The 20,078-nt window shown below is 37.1% G+C and overlaps 1 protein-coding gene across 1 annotated transcript in view; it reads right to left on the bottom strand.

The window, feature by feature from the left end:
- RAPH1 (Ras association (RalGDS/AF-6) and pleckstrin homology domains 1) overlaps positions 1–11,934 on the bottom strand; it is a 46,392-nt gene extending 34,458 nt beyond the window's left edge. The window contains exons 1-3 of the mRNA XM_054381177.1: positions 11,815–11,934; positions 9,488–9,593; positions 8,142–8,659 (exon numbers count right to left, since the gene is read on the bottom strand). Coding sequence (XP_054237152.1) covers positions 8,142–8,659; positions 9,488–9,593; positions 11,815–11,934 — 744 coding nt within the window. The remainder of the gene's footprint in view (positions 1–8,141; positions 8,660–9,487; positions 9,594–11,814) is intronic.
- Positions 11,935–20,078: the final 8,144 nt, after the last annotated feature.

Here is a 20,078-nt window from a genome sequence, read left to right as displayed (position 1 = left end):
ACAAAAAAAAAACCACAAGAAATTAATTTACAGCAAGTATTTCTTAACTACTACAGATGCATGCAAATTTATCCCAGTTCCAACAATTACAGTGTAAGCCCACTGAAATTTGCTGCAATTTAAGCGTTTTAAATGTCTGTGGACATTGCAAATTAAAAACTTCTGTACCATGTGCATAAGGTGTAGTATTTGCTAGTCCATGCACTTCCCAGGTGAGGTTGGAACGTTTCCATGTCAGTTGGGTTCCTTGGGACAGAAGGGAGTACGAAAGCTAGTAAATAAGCCCAGTTTCAATACTGGTTTTAAGAAATTTAAGACAAAACCATCATAAGAAGGAGGAAGCCTTGACCTTCACTCAGCCATGTGCTATCTCTCATTTCATGTGGACAGCAGTGATTTTCACCAGTGGATGAATGGAACAACTAAATCAGAAGGATGACTTTTTCAGGGAGAACACAACAAATCATCCAAAGACTAATCACTAGAAGAGAACAGGTATATATAGCTCACGAGTTAAGAGTCACAAATTTACTATTTTGGTTAAAAGCAGACACAACCTATGAAAACAACAAAAACACATCCAACAAAGTAAGTTTCATAAAGCAATCCACTGATTTAAATCATGAGTAACTTTTACAAACACAAAGCTAGTAAATATCCAACACAGGAACTGTATTTAAGGCTGTAAATTTGGTTAACTAAAAATTAATACTTTCTTTATGTTTGGAGGCAACTTTTATTATACTATAAAGGACTACACATTAACCAACACATGCAAAACTGACATAGCTAAAAGCCCAGTTCTCAGATATTTCTTCAGAACATGAAGTCTCTTCTTTTGAGTTCAAACTCCTTTAGAAGCCTGACAAATCCCAATGTTCATTCTCTAAGCTACATAAGTATATGTAGCTAAGGAAAACTGCATAAATTCTTTTCTCCTCTTAGGAGTTTAATGTTCTGCAACTGGCTCTTGTGGTTTTAATTTTTGTCATGTGTTCCAAATCTGATTTTTGGCAACCTGAAGTAAGAGCAAACAAGTAATCTGTTGCTCATTTCCTACAGATGTAGTATTTCTCTTCCATAATCTAATTAGACACTGCAGAAAAAGGGAAGGAATTTGTCTTGGTTTTAAGTGGACTGGTGTATCTACCAAGAAATTGATTAATCGATCTTTTAAAACAGCCAATCACAGTTTTTAAGAGTGAACTCTTCACTGGAAACTGCAACTGAAATACAACTCCCTGCAGTGTTTTTGACATTCGGTAGCATCGTGAGACAAAAATTGTCATTTCTCAACTCAGCTATAGTGCCTTGGTCCAAGATCGCTTCTTCCAAGAGGCATGTTGCCTAGATTTACTTGGTCATTGATCTATGATATTTTGTCTCTTGCAGATGAATCCAGTAAGCATTTCAACCTCTGAGCAACCATTTTCTTAGCTTGTGTATCAAGGATAATTATTTTTTCCAAGATAAATCCCATCATAAACATAAGTATTCTTCTATAATGCTGTGGAATAGGCAAGAAAGAGATCTATTTTAAAATGTGGTTACTTAGAAGCACCCAGTTCAAACTGTTTTCTACAACTGATAAAATCTGTGATAGAGACTTCTCTAATCAATTCACATAAAGACACAGGAGGGGAAGCTAAAAGGATAAAAAAACGTCACTGGACTACAGCCAGCTTCCATCAGCAACTGTTGTACTGCTAGCATTACTAACTAAAGAGCACATGTTAAGAGTGTACTGGCTCAACCAACTACCACTGCCACCAGCTCACATTCTTTGCTTGTAATAGGCAAGAGTCTACTACAACTAGAAAGTGAAGGCTGATGAACCTTGAACCGTGTGCCTTCATCTTAAAAGTCAGAACAGCTGGAGAACAGAAACCATCAAGTGTTTGGTATCTCCAAAAGAACACAAAGGAATAAAAGCCAAGAACACCGCAGGCAAATTCTAACAGATATAGTATGACTGCTGGAGACAGTCATATCACTACTGCCACATGCAAGGGACTACCAGGAAAGCTTCTGAAGAAGCAGTTTTAACTGCAGATAAATGCATTTGGGACATGAGTATTTGAATCATTCAGTTGCTTATCCACAAAAGACTACATCATGACAGAAACAACAGAAAGAACACTATTTAGGCTTAGACAATGCCTTCAGTGTTCACACTAGGTAAAAAAAATATACTATAACTGTAATTTTTCAGTTGATACCAACTTTGCAGTCAGCTGTGTCCAACAAGACATATATTGTACTGTCCATTTTCCTTTTCCTTCCAGGGAGAGAAGCTTATTGATGAGTGTGAGTTGACAGGCAATCTCTGAAGATAAATATATTCTTACATATTTTGTGGTTCCTGTTACACATTAATTAGTGACCTTCTATGTGGAATAACACTACAGGATCAATCTTAATTCATAATTATGAAGTAAGTCAGAAAAATCTTGACACACTTGATAGATGTACCAGTACAAGAACAGATGCTTAGGCTCTCACTTCCCTTTCATGTATTTTAAATCTATATACCCTGACTTTTGAAGTCCATATTCCATGGATACATAGTAATTTAAATTTTTGAACATTTCCCTCAGATTCCAATTCAAAAAAATCTTAAAGGGAAAAGAAAAAAAAAAGCCCAAACAAACAAGCCAAACCAACCAACCAAAAAAAATCATCCCTTCCCATCATTTGCTTTGCAGGTTTCACAAGTATAATGTGAAAAAAAAAGTTTAAGTGCTAGTTTTACAGGCATTGGAAGAGTGTGTCAATAATCTTTTGAGTTCTTGTGCATTGTATGACAAAGATGTTTTACTGTCATGCATAAACTCCATGATGACTAGCCAAGCACATTTCATTACCAAAATACATAAGTATTGTTTATATTTCATAAACTGATATGTTTATCTCAGAAGAGGTTTTGAAAACCTCCAAAAATCTGGCAAGTGATGAGTCATTTTACATGTATTTCCAGAACATTTGAAGATGGGATGGCTCATACTTCTTATGCCAACAAAACTGGAAGCCAAAGTAGTGCTTTGGGATGGTAAACATGCAAATGTTTTCTTTACTGGTGATGTATTAAAAATCACCTTGTAACTAACAATTGGAAAAGAGGAAAAGGTTACCTAATTGTGTTTCACATTAAGTCTTTCCATTCACTACATTCAGCTTAGGAAAAGGATAACTGGAAACAGTCCAGAATACACTTTGTATAAAGACATAACAGAACTGCCAAAAATTGGAAATAATTTAAGAGCCTTTAGAAGAAACACAAAACAAATGTCTGTCATGCCTTGTTTGTTGCAAATCTGTGACTATGTTCACAAATTGAAGACTATCACCCTTTGCATCTGCTAACTACACAAAACACGTAACATCAGGAAAACTACTCAAACCTTAAGCTCCCAAAACATACGAGACAATAACACTGTTCCTCCAAAAGCTAAACCAGACCACAACTGTTCTTTAAACATACAAATAATATGTGATGTTCAGCAATCATACTGTAAGACACTACTGCCTACCAAAGGCCATATATATATTTTGGGTTGATTTCTCTGCATATAGAAACAGTTAATTGCATTTTCATACTGCGGAACATCTAGTAATCACACATATTTATGACCTACAATAACCTTTACTGGGTGAAAAAACTTCTGTATCATGCCACAGCATGGCAAGTATAATTTTAGTGACAATGGGACTATATGAGAACCAAGGCTATGGAACACAAACTTGGTTTTTCCTTATGCCCATTTCAAGTTTATTCCATTTTACCCCACAGGAGCCACCAGCCACCAGCCAATACAACTTTGCCTATGTGTGCTGAGATCATATTGCAATCATTACTGTCATGCCCCAGTGCTCTCTTCCCCCCAAAAAAATTTTTACTCTATACTTGAGCCTGCTCTGCCAAGTGAAGCAAAGAACCTTTAAGTCCTGCCATAATTATTCACCTCTTATACATCAAGTCTGAAACTATGATGAATTTAAGCAAAAAACTTAAAAAAATAACGTGTCACCACCAACTGCTAAATTATGCATTATCTTCATAAGAGAGTCTGGATCTCCCAGCTGTGCAAAGTGAGTTACTGACATAAAGAACTCTATCATGCTGGGAGGGAGTGGGGGTGATGCTGTACTGTGCCAGACCAGATGGCAGACTTCAAACTTACCTGCAAAGTTTGCACAGAGTATATGCAGTAACAACGACTGTCCATGAATGGACCCTTTCACTGATCATACATAACTAGCTACATCAGCACGATCAACACAGTTCTCTATCCTCTCCACACTACTCCCATTTGTTTAGCACAGCTCACTGAAAATAGAAACAACGTCTTGGTGGCAGAGTGACCAAAGGCAGACGGAAAAAGATAATACAGGTGGGTGGAGGGGGACAAGTTAGTCATATAGTCATCACTTCCCCTACTTTAATTCATGCTATTACATCACTCATTGAGTCTGCATGAGTGTTCCATGAGCAGAAACCAAGATTTAAATTGTATGCCATTCATTACAACTAAAGCATGGAGACAAAAAGTATCCTACCAATTTAAGGAAGCACACTGTTCAAGCAAGGACTTGGGAATTTCAATTTAGCAAAAATTATGGGAGGGGGCAGGGGTGGAAGCAACTTTTCTTATTCAGCAATGCTTACAGAGACTAGAACACAGATACTACTATCACCATGACAAGATCTCAAGACTACAAAGTCTTTGATGTCTTTGATGACATTCATGTTCACCGAGCCCAAAAAGACAGTGCTAAGACTTGTTATGAAGAGAACATTAAACAAATCATGGTCCTAAATAACAGGACTCCCAAGAATGATCATGTCATGACGGCAAGGTATCTTCAGCTCCAGGAAGTTCCTGCAGCTCAGACTACTAGGAGAAAGAGTGACAACATCACTAAGGTGCCTGTCCAATTGCTCAGGAAAGAAGATTTGAATAATCCATTAGCACCAATGCATGCATTCCTGCTCTCCCATGCAGCCTCTAGTTCTTGGCTCCAGTCCCTCTGATGCTCACCAGCACACATCAGACCCCTTTTAGCCTATTCAATTCACCCAAGTAACACAGAATGAGGCCCAGAATAAAGTGGTAATTTTTGGCATATTAAGTACCAGTAAGTGCCAAAGCTGGGGGAAGGGAAGAGATGAGACAGTGTAAATAAGAGCATGGGGGAAGAAATGATTAGAGGAAAGGGAAGTCGTATCCTCTCATTTATAGCGACTGTGGAATTGCAGCCTGTTTCTGGAACAATTGTCACTATTAGCAGACAGAAAATATACTACGTTACACATACCTCCAGTGGGCCAGTGCATGGCACTTCTTTCACAGGATTTCCCTACATTTCCAGGTCAAAGAACTCTTAAATAGACAGCAGAATTATTTTTAAAGATAGAACACTGAAGTTAATAACTGCAAAGCTTAACTTCCTTTCTCAGACAAGCATTTCCTCCTACCAAACAGTCTTCCGTTTTACTTTTATTGGAAGCACAAGAGGAAGAGCATAACATTAAGCTGCAGAAGGAACGATGACTTTTTAAAGTACCTAAACAGCCTGGGGAGGACAGAAAGGACTGGTCAAAAGGGCAGAGCTGCCAAGTCAAACTCTTTCGTAAGAGCCATAGCAGCGAAGAAAAGTTTTAAAGGTCAGCTCAACTACACTCAGTCTCAAGGAAGACAGGCAAAAAGAGGAGATAACTTGAACCACAAGTTGAGAATAACAAATCTCAAAACAGATTTGTTACGGCCACGAAGTACTTGCTTCTTTTGCTTTTTAAATCAAAACTGTGGGTTTTTTTTCCCCCTTTATGGGCACTTCTTCAAAGGTTGCTTCATCAGAGGGATGTCCTCTATTAGAAACAACACCACTGAGTCAGCTGTGTGGGTGGAAGGGTAGAATTCAACTCTACTAGGAAAAGGTGTTTTGGTTCACAACCTAGCCATGAATATTATTAAACTCCTGAACAGTAATTTTCAGCAACTAAATGAATCAAACAGAAAACAAACTTTTGTTAGCACCTTGGGTTCCTGCCCATTTATAAGGTGAATTTCATCTAAATATCAGGGCCACTGAATCCCTTAAAAACAGATGTTTTTAATCCCTCCAAACAGATGTTATTTTCCCCTTTTCCATTCACTACTGATGAGGGGAAAAAAGTTGCTCCACAGTCAAATATCCCATCACATAACATTTTTAATACTTAACTGCTGAACACCAATTATGTAAACCTGAGGAAAAATTTCTCAAGAGTTTAACACCTTCCTCAGGCTACTGAAATAAAGAATAGAACACGAGAAAACAAAGCAGCATTGTCACTGAGTGTAGAGCTTTCCACCCTCAAGAGGAGAGCAAGATTTGGCTCTCAAATTACCAACACTTTCTGGTTGCCTCCATCAAAGGAATCATTATTATCAATTTATCTGGGCAGTGAAACAATAGCCACATTCTTATGAGAAGCACTAACTGGATATTCAAAGGCATCTCTCACATGTTTGGAATAAAAGCTTTGGGGCTGATTTTGAGCCTTGCAGTCAGTGGCTAAGAGCTCAGCAACTGAGAAAGCAAGTGCAACACTGTCAGCAATACAGATTAGTTTCCTGTGAAGACAAAGCAACTTCTTGACCTCTGTCTATTGGTTCATCAACATCAAGTTATTAAAATGCAGCAGGTGGTCTGTTGATTGCTCAAGCCATCAAAAAAATGAAAGATGTGGGAGGTAAGAAAGGTGATCCTACTAGTGTCTCAAGCATATCACTCCTGAAGAAAGAGAAGCTGAGACCTAGAGGGAGATCTGCATAATCAACTGCAGAAAACATCCTGCATTTTAAAATTTAAGAAATGCAAAATTTAAGTTTTTCTTGTGCTACGTGAGTTACAGAAGCAATTAATTTAAGCAAATCATCTTCTCAGTCTAGGGAGAGACAGAAATGCAATACTGCCTAACCTTTTACATTAGGAAAAGAAAAGATAAAATTATGACAACTAACAGCTGGAGAACCCAAAAACGCAAAAATAAGCCTTGCCATGCCACAGAAAGAAAATGACTGACAAAAAACAATTATTATCATAGGCTAGCTTCAACACTTAGGCCTACAGCAATACAGCATTATAACGTCCAAAGAGAAAAGTACACATTTCTCTACCTCTGTTTTGCTTCACTCAGTACGAATCAGCAATAAAAATAAAATCAACACCAACATTTCATACAAAAAGAAAATTTATCTAAACTGTCACTCATTCATTTCTCACTATTTTAAATATTTATATGTAAGGGTGCCCTTGATAAGTTGATTATTACTGACAAGCCTGCACCATTCACTCTTTACATCAGCTGAACTTCCGTTGCAGATGGGTAGAGACATGTTTTCAGCACAGCTCACACAAATTAGTGTTAATTATTGATTAGAATAAATTCAACTTGTTGCAGTTTTCTCCCATAAAAGAGAACACGCATACTGGTACAACTGACTTTTGAACAGGCCAAATTTCAGTTTCAGAGAACAGTGGTACAAGACAGCTTCTAATTCACATTCTGTAAATTCACTGGAACATTTTTCTCCATTTCCTCAAGCAAGTCACCAGTACTTGCAGCATTCCCCAAACGTTTTTACTGAAATGTTTCCTCTCTGATGAAGCCACATCAAGGCATCAAATGAGTATCTGCTATTACTGTATTCCAAGTACCAAGATCCCAAATGAATATCAGCTATTGCTGTTTTCCAGCCCAGTTGTTTCTCTGTGTAGTCTGATCAGCTGTACCTTCTTTTTTCAACAGCTGTGTGCTCCTCAGGTTTAAAGTAAAAGCAATATGAGATGTAGTTAGAATAAAAACAATTAACTAGAAAACTAGAAAAAAAAACCATGACTGACTTAGGAGGAAATCAGGAAAACCTTTAAAACAAAAAAACAAGTACATATTCTTAAAAAAGATTCCTTACAGACAGAAACAAAAACAGAGAAAAAAGTTGCCATAGCATGTGCAGTCCATGCAAAAGCAATCTTAATCTTCCATTAATTCCACTGCACTGCACATGTTGAGCTAGGAGTGTTAGCATGGAGGAAAGGAACAACAAAAAAGTTTGAAGAAAAAACACCAAAATCTTGAATTAATAACACTCTACCTCAGTGATTGGTTGCCCTTGTGATGTTAAGTCCAGCTCCTGTGGTCTCGTCACCTTATCGATATCCAAGGAGTCCATGCTGGAAGCTGCAGAGGTTATGCTGGAACGGGAGGAGTTACTGATCGAGCGCACCTCAGCATCACTCACTGTGCCAGCAGATGCTGTCCTCCTGTGCTGAGCAGTAACTACTGGTTTGGTGTCTTCTGCAACAGACTGTTGGGCTGCCTCATCCATGCTCAGCGAGGCCTTCTCTAACTGTGCGGTGATGTCATCCAAAGATACGTTAGCATGCGATGGTTGAGTCACCTTACCAGACGAGGGAGATAATCCTTTCATGCTGCTGTGCTTAGTAGCTGGTCTGCTAGCAGGTGGTTTCTGAGCTTTGGATTCTGTGGCAAGGCGTTTCACTGCAGCGTTGTTTGCTGAATGAGACCCAATGCTGCTGAGCTCCTGCTCTATGGAACACAGATCAGCCATGAGGGCATCTAGATCCACAGTCTCTCCCTGATTCAGGGCTTCTGCAACAAACAAGAGTTTTCAGTATGTGCAGTTACTTCATTTGTCTGTGAAACTCCTCATTCTGTATCAAACTTCACAGAGTAAGGGAACAAAGGAAGCTGTACTTTCTTTTCCCATCCGTACTGCAAAATCCCTGCTTCTTGCAGAAATGTGTTTGCACCGCTACCCTTGACCAGTCCAAAAGCAATTACCTAAGTATGAAAACTATTTAGGTTAAACACATTTGCCAACAGAAGAAATCCATGGCCAGTTTAAAATGCTGTCCTGTGAATAGAATCTAAAAATACATTTGTACAATAACACATCTCAGCTCTTCAAAGAAGTGTAGGTGTTTTGCTAAGCATTTTCTCCTACAGCAATGAAAGAGATGTGACACTGCTTTCAAAAAACCCACAAAATACCATACACACACTTACACACTTAAGCTTTTAAATTAAGGCTTATTGTATTACAACCAGGGGAAATTTTTAGACAAGGAAAAACATGATTTTTGTTTAACATGAAAGAATTCTGTAGCTATATTCCTGCATCCTGTCCCATGCTCTCTCTCTCCCCATTTAACAGATAAACATCAATTCTTTCATGAGACCAGATCCCAGAATGTAGACTTCTGTATAGACTCTAGACTACAATTCTCAGATACTAGATGCTGTAAAAGATACTGCTTTAGGGCACTCAAAATTCCATGCCGTCAGAAAGCGATGTCTTCAGGAAACATTTCTCCCTTAGGCTACAAGTGTATTTCAGTGCTCTTATTTCTAACAATCTTCTAATTTGTAACTGAAACATATTCCTAAATATTTGAGAGGGAAAATAATTCCACAAACCATTCAAATTGTACATGGAGAAGCGATATGAGAAATTGGCAAGATTGGTTTCCTGACGGAGAGGTGATCTCTTCACAGGTGCCACAGGCTTGTCTGTATCCAAACTCTGAAGGGAAAGAAAAACAAAACAAACAAAAAACCAGACTGAAGATTGACAAGTAACTGGACAAGTGAGTCTTCAAGATGAATGAAAATTAATTTTCACTAAGATATTTTTTTCAAAAACTCCTGGCAAACTTTAGACTGAAAATACATGACACCATACTAGAGAGATTTATCTTCAGATATAAAGTGGAGAAAAGATGTTAAACAAATTATGGGGGTTTTAGAATTAAAAATGTTAAACTGTTAAAGTAAACTCCAGACAGTTTGTGTAGGATGTTTTTCCAGTAAAGCAAATATATGCTGGTTAAAAAGTACCTAAAACATGTTTTACTTGAAAAATAGTAATTATTACTATTATTTCACATTCTTGGAATTAAGTGTGATATGCTCTCAATATTATTAGAGCACATTTTCTATAACATATGATGCTAAATTAGCGGAAAACTGCAACAGCTCCAAAAGTTTATGATTATGAGACTCAAGGTAAGATTTCCTTCATTTAACCTGTACATAGAGCAGGATAAACTTTAATGCACTCTGCATCATTGCCAAACACTGTGCACACCTGCTGCAAAATTTGTGACTAGATTTTATAAGGCTTTTGTTAGGCCAGTAGTGAAAGAGGGCAAATGAATTCAAACGGTCTCACAGGCATCTTAAATTACAAAGCTTTTAAAAAGCACTTCCACATAGAAAGGAATCTGGATCTTACTTGCAATCCCCTCAAAATAAATATTTAGGAAATGTAAAAAAGAAGTTTAAAGAACTTGGGGATAAAAAAAACCCTCTCTTTCTACTGCTCTTAGAGGCCTGCTGATAAACAGCAACAAATGCTGAAACTACAGAATGCAGTTTGGAGGTCATTAGCTCTAATGACCCGCCTCTATTGGGACTTTATTTGGGACAGCTGTATCAAGACACGATTACTTTCCAAACGAATGAACTGAGACACAGATAACTGCATTAACTTGTTTATACAAAACCATATGAGGTCATTCAAACTTTTGGGAGAAATGTCATTTTTCAGTAGTCTCCAAAGACAGAAGGGCAGCTGTCAGGCTATGTTGCAGGCCATGTTGTACAGCAATGTGAAAGCAAGAAATAATGTGGGTCCTCCCCTTAACTGCTAGTAGGTTTGAAGAAATTTGCATGGATTAGTACACAAATTGAGACATTACCATGAAGCCTGTATATCTGCAGTGTAGCTATAAACCCCAAGTCCGCTTGGGTGTCTATGCTGCTCAAATCTGAAAGAATAGGGCAGAGCCCAAGCCTTCAAAACGGAGTTCCCACTTACAAAATTACAAAGTTCCCTCTCATGCAAAGTTACAAAACCCAACAAGAACTACAATATACAGATTCCACATCATCTTCCATTCACCTCCAAAGGCAGCATTCTTTATTGCCCTGCATACGCAAGTGTGCTATCTACATTTAGATCTTGCAGGTTGAGATTTAACAAGATGGTAACAGAGATGAGCTAACCATGTGACAAGACTTAAAATTCAGACTCAATTTTCCTTCAGTCTTTGGTTAAGATAAAGATGAGAAAATCTGCCTCCTCTCCGTCTTACTGGAACTTGAGATATCATACCTTTGCCTAAGTCTAAATGACAAAGAGGGAGAAGATTAATTCAATGAGCTCACACAGCTGAATAAAACATAGCAGGCAGTCACAGAAAAATGGCTTTTCACCACAGGAGTCTGGCATACCATGCAAAACAAGATCTGCTTGTGAAGCAAAAGCACCACAAAGAAGGAGGTGCCAAAAGAAGATGTCCTATGAACTGCCTCAATGCAGAAAGCGTACTCTGGAATAACAATTTCTCTAGGGTGTTTAAGGTCAGCTAAACATGTCAACAGTGGCAATATTCACAATCTTTTTGTGAACAAATAAATGTTCAACCGTGTGTTTGGAGATAAAGCCCACCTCTAACCAGCTAAAGTCAATGCTTCTCTATATACATGAGACAAAATACCGATTCCATAGTTGTCAGAAGGAATCATAGCCTTTGTGAAAGGTCATACTATCAGAAAATTAATTTAACAACTTTTGAGATTAAACAAGCCAATTTAGAAACTTTAAAGACCAGTGAGAGCCGGTCACATGCTACAGTCTACCTTGCTGCAAATGGCAGTGCTAAGTAGTTAGCATCCAACCAAAAGGAAACATGTAATGGTTATGAAAAATTATTCTGTAAGATGATTGAAATCTCCCTAACCTGTGTAAGTTTGTCCAGTTCCCCCAGCCAGGCCCCAAACATCTTGTCCAGATCCTGATCTTCCTTGTCACTATCTTCCTCTGCTCCATGGTCAAGTTCTTCATCTGATAATTGCTCCATCTGGAAAAGAAAAAAAAAAAATTAAAATTTGAGACTCAAATTATTTAAGTGACTAAGAAAACTGGTGTCATCTATTAAGTTTCTGGAAAGGCATTCTGAAGTCACAGCACATCTTTGTCCATAACCTTTATAAAAATTTCACACATGCAGTTTACTATTCCAGCTCACAAGTAACGACTTAGTGTGAAACCTACAACAGATAATTACCAACCCATTCTTGCAGCTCACTTCTGCCAGAACCATGCAGAAAAAGATGAAGAGTCCACAATATTTAATATTGATTGCCAGCTATTGTTGGCATAGCGTCTGGACTTTACATTACAAAAATTCCACACCTGTCCAAGGAATTCAGCTGACCACAGTTAAGCAGCACCATTCAATACAGCGGAAGTGCAGTCTCACTACACTGCAAATAGCTGACTTTAAATATCTGTAAAGAATAATGCTAAGCAGGCCACAAAATGCCAGCAACATGTCCCATGAAACTGTTTAAACCTTGGACGCTGTCCAGATTACTTCAGTGATAACTGCACCATTTTTACCCAACAAAGAAACTCCTCCCTGGAATCTTACAGCTATCAGATCCTCCTACATTCAACAAATTTGAGTGACCAAGATAAAGTCTTAACCTTCTCCAAAGGTTATTTGTTATCACAACAAAGGAAATTAATCTTTTCATAAACAAGCCTCTATTCTCTTCCTCAAACGAGTCCTCCAAGCTTCTTAACACACACCTCCCTGGGTACATCCTCCCTGTTAAAACCAAAGATCTGGTTCAGAATGAAAATGAACATGCTACGGGAATGAAAGAGATTGGCAGCAATTTGGGATTGATCAGGCATTGCAGAAGAGTAAATCATAGGGATGTACTACAGAATGTCCAGAGAGAAATGAGAACAAATCACCACCAAGAGCTACACACAAGGAAATCATGGTGTGCTCTACAGCTTGATTTGGTCAAGTCATGGGCTACGCAGTAATTTTTTTTACACAGCTTTCAGAAAGCATCAATTTTCACATCAGATTTAAAAACAAAATTTCTAAATTTTAGCATCCAAGAAAAGTCAAATCTTGGTCTGAAAGACATCACGGTGTTGCATAACTGTATGATGAGAAATGTTACAAAAGATGATAAAGGTGATCTCAAGAGAAAACATGTTTAATCCGGGTTTGACTTTATGTAACGGTTTATGATTCAAAATTACATGTTCCTTCTAATTATATATTGCTTATATTTCACTTTCCCTTGATGAAATAATCAGGGAACAGGAGACTTCAGGGGTGATCTACAATTCTGAGATCAGCAGAAGCCAACGCCTCCCACAGATACAAGATACTGTCATCCAGTTGCTCCAGGCAAAGCCATTTCAGTCTCCTCTTGAGATTTTACTTTTGTGGGAGAGCACAACATAGGTGCATACCTTAAAGGGGCAGCAGTATTAAAGCTAGCTTGGCATGGCATACTACATTGAGCAAACACTAAACAGACTAAATTCACCATCTGAATCTCATTTCTACCAACACTTGTTTTGAGTTTTGTTAAGTACTTCTAGCACTCCAGAGAAGGAAACGCTACCTAAAAATCTAAGAGTGATGCTGAAATGAAAAAAAAAAATGCCAAAATGTTTGTGTAACAGAAATGTGTCCTTACACCAAGGCTGCATCAGTTTTTCTGTTCTGTAAGTCAGGTGCACTTATCCCTGTAAGATTCCTCTCCATGAAGTCACCTGAAAGTCTTCCCACATAGAAATGAAGACAAGAGGACAGTAGGAACTCATCTCTACCTGAACTTCTGCAAAACAAACAGAAACTGCATTCCACTTCCATGCTCCTTCAAAGCTTTGCTTTACTATTCCTTAGGCTTTAACATGGACCAGAAATATTGCAAATGAAAGACAAAACACATTATATTTAAGATTACATGGTCAAACTGTTTTAAGTGTATTTGATAGCATAGCATTTCTCAATGCCTAGATACACCTGAAGTAAAGGATTTTTATTTGAAGACTAAGGGAAGCTAGTGAAAGTGTGCTTTAGGAAATATGACTGAACTGGTAAATCAAATAAATGGAAATTGTGATGTAAACCAGACAGAACTTGGTATTTACAGATACTTTACACTGCTAGCTTTTCCCTCTAAGCTATTTTTTGCCACTCCACAGTTAGACGGGACTTCTTTTGTAGTGCATTCTATGGCACTGTTCATAACTTATCTTTTCATTAAGAGAGGAGCTTGCTCCTTTTACTAATATTTATGAGGATCTAAGCTGTGGAATGAAAACAGCATTCTCCATTTCTCATAAACTGTTGCTTGATTTAGCTATTTTAACTTGGCATTAGAGACACAGCTTCAGTTCCAGTTACTCTGAAGACAGAATTAGCAGCCTAAAGAAAACTTCTACAAGTAAAGTACTGTTGTGTCAGTAAGTCTGGCAACCAAACCCTGCAGTATTTGCCAGCTCCTTGTAGTCCCCACCCAAGCTTCCTAACGTCAGCTGCATTTCCTATGAGCCTGTCAGTGTTTGCTTGCAAGAGGCACACAGAGGATAGTGTCTCACTTAAGAAACAGCTAATATTAACTTGCTAGCTCTGTAAAAGGGACCTCTCTGAGCACAAGCTCCACTACTGGAAGGAGACATCCCAAAGGACTTTAATTAAAGGAGTAATTCAATACATTAAGGCAAAGACAAAATGTTCAGATAGCAGTACCTGAACTTTTAGACATAAGTTCCAATTACAAAGCTCTACATTTTCTTTTTCAAACCATTTTCTTCCTGTTGATCATAGCAAATATACATCATACCTGAGCAATCATGACTTCACTGGGAATTATCACACCTTTCTAAGGATATGTGATTTTTATTTAAAACAAGAAAAAAAATGGTGTAAATTTCAGAGTTGGAGGTTGTGTGTGTTGTTTGCTTTCATGTTTAAATGAGATATTTAGAACTAAATTTGTTCTAAGAAATAGAACAGGAATAATTGTTCTGCTGTAACACCATTAAGCGAGGCACCTAGATGCTTAAAGTATTTGTACGGTAGCAGAGTTCAAGTAGCTGTTGCTTCTGCTTAGGCTTATACCAGATGAGGTGCCAAAATAATTTTATAATTCAAGTTATTTTTCAACCCTTCACCTTCTATTCTGTTCAAGTGTATATCAGAATAGAATTTGATGAAAATGGGCAGCATCATTCAGGGATACACAGATAAAATACAGTACCAACATGTTACAGTCTTCCAGATAAAAGTAAGGCTTCCTGCACTTAAACATGCTCTATGTACTATTGCATTATCCACTATGGACTGCATCAGACAACTTCATTACTTTGAAATGCTATTTAAACAGGAAGACACATAAGTCAGATGTCTAGTTTCCAAAGCATTTCACATTTCGCTACATTTGTTCACCTTTACATGCATGAAGCACAAAATTCTAGTATTACTTTATGAAAAATTACTGAGGCTTTCATTAGAAGTTAATGAACATCATTAACATTTAATCATGACTTATTTAATGTTTAAGGTAATAAGGGGAGAAAAACAAGTAACAATTACTCTTGCAGGCTGATTCTTAAGCAAGCTATTGCAACCGTTATTATTGCAGGACAAGCAAGAGCTAGTATGATATCAAAACATATGAGGAAAGATGAAAAGCCCATGAACAAAACTTGAAATATAAGACTTTGTCATATTCAAGAGAAGACATCCTTGAAAATTCCAAAACTAACAAATTACTGTCATCAGAAAGCAACAGCCTTGGTGGAAGTAAGTTACAATCAAACGTGTACTTAGTGTCTTTCACTTGAGACTCCTTTCTGCATAATTGCACTTTGAGATAGCAGTTCTTACCTTAAATCAACTGAGTTAAAAATGACAGTAAATTCTACTATATGAAAACTATTTCCTTATAATGAAAACATTCTGCTCTAAAAAAAAAAAAAGAGCAGTTGTGAAAGAATCATACTGAAATATCTGTTTACAACACACTTAATGATGGAAAGATTATCAGAGAAACAAAAATAGAATTCCAAGTCCAACTGGAAATGCCAACGAGCTTAAAGGGTCAGCAACAGGAATGTTTATTTACTGTAATTTCAGAAGCACTGTAATAAGCATTTTGAAGTAGAGTTGCTTAAGTGTGTTCAAAGGCAACTGACAGCATAAAACCCCAAAATGAAAACAAACCATGTTTTCACCCCCAACCTTTCTCTTATTATTTGAACACAAGCTTGCCCAAGCTCATGCTTGTAACTGAACTAAGGATTTTCTTCTAAAAACAGTTATGGAATTTGCTACAAATCTACTATAAGGATTAAGTAGACAATACAAAAAAGTTCAAAATGCCATCTGAGCAAGTAACTGGATTCCTGAGACTTAAAATCTAGCCTTGAGAAACAAAAGCAACTATTATATACCCCATTCTGGTTTAGAAGACACACTCTGTTTGGAACTGCTTTGGAAATCAGAGTTCTTCCATTTGTGATCATATGTCACAGAATCACAGAATGCATAGGGTTGGAAGGGACCATTGAAGGTTATCTTGTCCCTGCTCACTGCAGGGGGTTGAACATCTCCAACTAGGTAAGGTTGCTCAGGGCCCCCATTAAGCTTGATGTTGAACGTCATCATGCCAGTATCTATTTCTGTTTAAGAAGTTCTGTTTGACAGAATGATACAGTAGTACAGCATATGAGCACCTAAACACAGTGTGCATACAAATACTGCACTGATATTCTAGCAGGTTTTTACTTCTAATACTCATTCACTTAACTGCTTAAAAAAAATAAAGGTCACTTACATGAAAAAAAAAAATTACATGCTTTCATAAAACTGACAGCCAGAGCTCACATTCACATTTCTACACACTTTCATTAAGTTCTGGTAAATAATGAAAGGTAGTTTGGGCACTGTTATAAATATTGTAAATTATTTGTTTCATATTAATACTCTGTCCACATAACAGGGATCAAATCCAACATGCTTTTCAGTAGAAAATAAAGTCTTATGCTATAACTGAAACAAACATTTCCCTTTGAATTTCATACTGCAGCACAATAAGCCAACAACAGTGCAGATCATTTGCTTTAATATTTACATTTTTCTGAAATGAAACCGCTCCTGAAAAAGATATTTGAAGGGGAATTAAAAAGTCTTGGGAAATATTTTGTGCGTCTTCCAATGTTCTATAACCCAGTTTACATTAAGATTAGTTTAGATGAAAACCTGAAAAAAAGAGCATTTTTTTTTTCCTTTTACGTTCCAGTACCACAGGTATTGAGTAGATCCCAATGGCACACAGCCATTTCAACACCTCCCAAATTCAAAAAACTGTTACAACTATCTCAGCCAAAAATTCAGTTTCGAAATATCCCAAATAAAAATCTTACGTCAAGTGAGAGCCTCCTTCCATATACTTTTTGAGCCAACTTTGAAGTTTGCTTTTCTTTTTTTAAACCATGCTTTAGGCAATGATTTTCCAGACTTGTAGTCACACAACACAGTGGAAACACAAAAAGTGTCTGATAAAAGAAAAGGCTTTGACCACTTCAGTAAAACCAAAGAGACCTTTTATAACCAATAATCTCATACATTTATGAAATCACTCAGTTAAAATTATGCACTTATGTATTATTCAAAGGAAGCATCTGTTGCCACATTCTAAAAAACAAATAACGTCCATGCACTCTTTTTTATCAGTAAAACAAGTAAACCTATTTATGTAATAACACTTTAAAATTGAAAAATAATGAACACATGAAGAGATTCACATAGTCAGAAGTACTGTGGGTGACCCCTTGAGATCCTGAATAGCAGTATCTACCTGTCTCAATGCAAGATCCAAGAAAGACATAGTTACATCTGATCACACACCAATAGACTGAAGATCTAATCAAGGTATATAAAGCATTCATAGTTACTAATGTATTTCAATACTGGCTTACTGAATTATTAAGGAATGTAACAATCTTTGATTCAAGTCTACTACCTGGTTCCTGCCCTTTTGCCCCCCTCCCTTCTCAACTCATTAAGGATGTTTTCTTTATATCAACACATTATCTGTCACATCTGTACTGTGAAACTCAGTTGCATCCCAACTATCAAAGCAGCAAGGAATTCAGCATTACTTTGGAAAATCAACTTTATTTAACTCCTTGTTTTTTTTAAAATAAATTAATTAGTAGCAATTTGGAAATAGGGCCAACAAAAGGGAATGAACAAAGACTTATGCACATGGGGTTAAGATGCTTTTTAAAATTAAAATAGGGTGTTGAACTTTAGCAATATATCTTATCCTACTAACATAAGTCAAGAACAGAACAGGAAATATACAAGAATTATTCAAAGCAACAGGGAGAAGGAAGACAAATAATTACAGACTATGATAAAAAAAAAGTTTTAAAAGCAGTTGAGCATATTTAATTTTTAAGTGTTTTACGTTATTTCATGCAGCTGGTTTGAACTGCAGAAATCCAGCAAGAATGAAAACCAGGCTGCCTCACTGCAAGGCCTTTTTCCTCTGGTTTTGTCAAGAGCTGCAAAACTTCAGAGCTCAAAATATCCCCTCCCTTAACCCACTGATCTGGGATGTATCTTTGAAACTATGGAAAACAAATCTCTATGTCTGAAAATTCATGTTTTGCATTGCAAACATGCTACAGTCTTAATAGAAGAACAATTAAAAGCTGCTGAAAGTAGCAGTTATTCAGTCAAACACATACAGCACATTTTCTAAAGCTACCCCTAAAATTAGACACATGCCTGTACAAGAATTTGCCTTTGCCTCTAGCTGTTTTGTGTTTTAAGGCCAGTCGGACAACAACCTTCTCACTAAGCTCTTAAAAATATTTCTCTTTAGGTTATCTCTAAGTTTGTAACATAGATCTTTACAGTAACACCAGTGAACATGTAACTTACAAAACTTTTAGCAACTGCTAATTACAATTTTTTTTTAAAAAGCAACTGAAGAAGAAAAAAGTCTTAACTAGATATCAGATGGTAATATCAAAGCAAAATGTCTTACTGTTCCTGGAATCCCCCCAAATACACTAGTGTTGTATACAGTAAATACAGGTTTTCTAAAATTCAGCGCTGCTCATGAGAGCACTTTTACACCTTTCAGATTACAACAGGCTGTTCAGCAGCTACCTCCAGAGATTCTAATCAGGAAAGGCAAACACACAATGGTTGCTCCCCTCTTCCACAGATTCAGCACCAAATCTTTAGAACGAAGCAAAGTGTGTTAAGCAGGGATACAACAGAGTACACTTCACAGACAGTACAAATATGAAAGAATAAAGCTTTTTTTTTTACTAGCAGCATGAAGAAACAAAAATTTAATTCTCTATATTCACATCCACTGCAGCGGTCTCCCTTCGTATTTGCATCAAAATTGTACATTCCCCCCTCTAACTTTAGTTGACACAAGCACACACAATTTCTTAAAACAAACTGAGGATACTGAAAGATTTACTTCGAGATCTTGATTTCTAACAAAGGGAAATACTTCTGATGCCACAAACTCACCCACAAAATACCCACCCAATCCTTCGCTTGAAGGCTTGAAGAAAGAGGTAAAATGCCAAGTGGATCAAGTAGAAATTTACCATGTGTTTCACAGGGTTAGTTTCTCATTATCACTTCAGTTGCCTTAGTAGTATTATTACTATTTATATTGACTCTAACTTTCCAGAACTACAGCCTAAAAGTTTAAATTGGTCTCCACCGAGTGACCACTTGTATGTCAAAACACATTTAAAAGATCTTTCTTCTTGTAAGAGGAGACATAGCAAAACTACCAAAATGTCTAATGAAGAATCTAATTGCATCTGAAATTTGTGCTGCTGAGAAGGCACACGGTAAAACCTTTATTCCCTCCACTGTATTTCAGTGCCTGTCTCACATCTAGCCAAACAGATGTTGCCTTGAAAAGAAGGCGTTTTATCAATCATTGTGTCCCATTTCCTGAACCAAGATTCCAGCCAGAGAACCCAAGTGGGCATTACAATTCCCATAAAAAGAGCACCCTAGATGACATCATGTCTCACAGCAGATTCTTTATGAAGACAACTTGAAGATAGCTCTAAAGAGCTGCTTATCAGCTAGCTAAAATATTTTTCAAGAGGATAAAATGAAGGTGCTCTGTA

This window comes from Indicator indicator, chromosome 5, assembly GCF_027791375.1.
Source record: "Indicator indicator isolate 239-I01 chromosome 5, UM_Iind_1.1, whole genome shotgun sequence".
NCBI lineage: Eukaryota > Metazoa > Chordata > Aves > Piciformes > Indicatoridae > Indicator > Indicator indicator.
This window is presented reverse-complemented; position numbering and strand designations above follow the sequence as displayed.